General features: G+C 57.1%; 1 protein-coding gene across 1 annotated transcript; it reads left to right on the top strand.

Moving 5' to 3' along the window:
- Positions 1 to 1,687: 1,687 nt before the first annotated feature.
- On the top strand, positions 1,688 to 2,180 carry LOC136516059 (uncharacterized; the record flags this gene model as incomplete). The annotated part of the gene is made up of 1 exon (XM_066509467.1): positions 1,688 to 2,180. A coding segment is annotated over exon 1 (372 nt), but the record flags the coding sequence as incomplete, so codon positions are not given.
- Positions 2,181 to 2,182: the final 2 nt, after the last annotated feature.

The raw sequence follows: 2,182 nt of genomic DNA, 5'->3' as shown, positions 1-2,182 counted from the left end.
CGCGCGCTCCTTTGTTGCTCCTTTGCCGCCGCCCCATACTGCCGTCGTCGCCCCGACGCGGACGTCCCCAGCGGGTAGGCCGCTGCCGCTGCCCCGGTGCGGACGCGGGTGGAGCATCCCCCGCGGGCGTCCCTAGCGCGGGTGTCCCTGGTGCGAGCGCTGCTGTCCTCTGCTTTCTGTCCCTTTTCTGCTGCTGGAAGACTAGATGTGCTCTCGGATGTCTGTTCTTCTTTGCTCTCTCCGTTCTTCTATTTGTAAATTTGTATATTTATGAACAATTTGACGATATTTGTGAATAATTTGACATATATTTCTCTGGTATCTAGAATCCATAGATTTTTTTTTGAAAATTTGGCTTATATTTGTCTGAGATCTTAGGTTATCCTCAAATTACACCACTTTGTCCTATATATTACACTAATGAAATTAATGTAAATATAGTAATAGAAGAGTGTAAATATAGCTAGATGATAGTGTAAGTGCATAGAAAAATTCGGTTAACACGGAGAGCCAAATCAACTGAATGTCACTAATCAAAACGTTTCTATGTAAAATTCGTGAGAAATAGTTTACATTTTGTCGTTTTCCATATGCGAGTATCACCAAAATCAGTATAGTATGCTTCACGTGCCAAACCAGCATTAATTAGTTAGCGAGACTTTCATCGTACGGTACTCAATCTGTCAAAATCCAGGAAATTTAGGTTTAGAACATGCCAAATTTTCTATGTTTGACAGGTTTATATGGAATCATATAAACATTTATATCTATAATAAATACGTTAATTATGGAAATACATTCTGTAATTAATTTATAATATTTATTTGATATCATAAATGTTAGTATTTTCGTAAATTTTAGTCAAAAACGTAAACTCGGATGACAAGATTTGCAATTTTTTTTAGAAAGGAAGTAGTAAGTGTTAATGAAGAGCAAGTGAGCAACCGCTGCTGATCAAGGTAAGACGACAGGAAAGAAAAGCAAACGCCATCAGCTGACCGGAAGCACGCGAGTCGCGAGAAGCTTTTGGTGAGCGGCGCGCGGCAGGGCAGGAACCAGGAATAGGAAGGGGAGCGCAGCCGCGGCAGGCAGACCTGGCCTGTGTGTGCGGAGGGGGCCGCCGGTGGGGACCGCGCGAAGCCGCGAACGATCTCCCCGAGCCGGCCGTCCCGCCCGCCGGTCCACCGCTGCGCCGGCGAAAGACCAGGTCCAGGAACTCAGGGTCAGGGCGCGGGCGTCGCTGTGCTTCCCTCACCCCTGACCCGCGGGCCCCGCACCGGAAATCCGAGGTGTCCCACCACGTACCGTACGAGGACCCTCGTCCTCACGGACACTGCCACACACGCCGGCTTCCGCCTCCCGCCTGGTGCTGCCGTGCTGGTGGTCGCGCTCGCGCAACAGACTGGCCTTTCGTCCAATTCCCTTTCCGTCGCCGGCCCCTACGTCACCGGGGCGCCCAGCGCTGACGGATACTGACACGTGGGGATGGTCGACGAAGCGGGCCCACGAGTCAGTGGGCAAGAGGCGGCGCGGCCATGGTCCGAGGCAGTTGTTGGTCCGGCCGAAACCTCCGACCCGCGAGTCCTGCCTGGAGAATTACCAGGCTGCCCTCGCGACACCACCCCCTGGCTCCCGTAACAAAACGCGAGCGAGAGCGCGACCCCACCCGGCTGTGGTCTCAAAACCTTCTCGCCTCCTCCTACTCCTACGGTCCTACCCCTCACCTCACGCTCGCTCTCGTCGTCGGCGACGCACGCAGCCGACCCGACCCGACCCAACCGCCGCAGCCGTAGACCGAGTTGACGGCCATGGCGGCCACGGCAGATCCGCGGGCGAAGCCTCCGGCAGCGGCGCCGCACCACCTCGCCGAGCCGTGGGCGCATCAGGCCGCCTCACCAGCCGCCGCCCACCGCAGCATGCCCGTCGTAGCCTCGGCCGCGGCCGCGGGCGGCGGCGGCTGTGGCGCCCGCGATCGGCGCCGGTCGTCGTCGTCCCACCGCCGGAGCCAGGCCGTCGGGGACGACAAGTCGTACGACGGTGGGATCGAGGCGCTCCGTGCCAAGCTCATGGGCCACCTGCGCGACGCCGCGGACCGGCTCCGCGTGCCCCAGCCTAGCAGGAGCACCGCCGCCTCGCTGCCGCCTGCTCCTCGGCCTCCGCCGCCGAAGGCGGCTGCCGCGAG

The sequence above is a fragment of the Miscanthus floridulus genome, chromosome 17 (genome assembly GCF_019320115.1).
Source record: "Miscanthus floridulus cultivar M001 chromosome 17, ASM1932011v1, whole genome shotgun sequence".
NCBI classification, from domain to species: domain Eukaryota; kingdom Viridiplantae; phylum Streptophyta; class Magnoliopsida; order Poales; family Poaceae; genus Miscanthus; species Miscanthus floridulus.
This window is presented reverse-complemented; position numbering and strand designations above follow the sequence as displayed.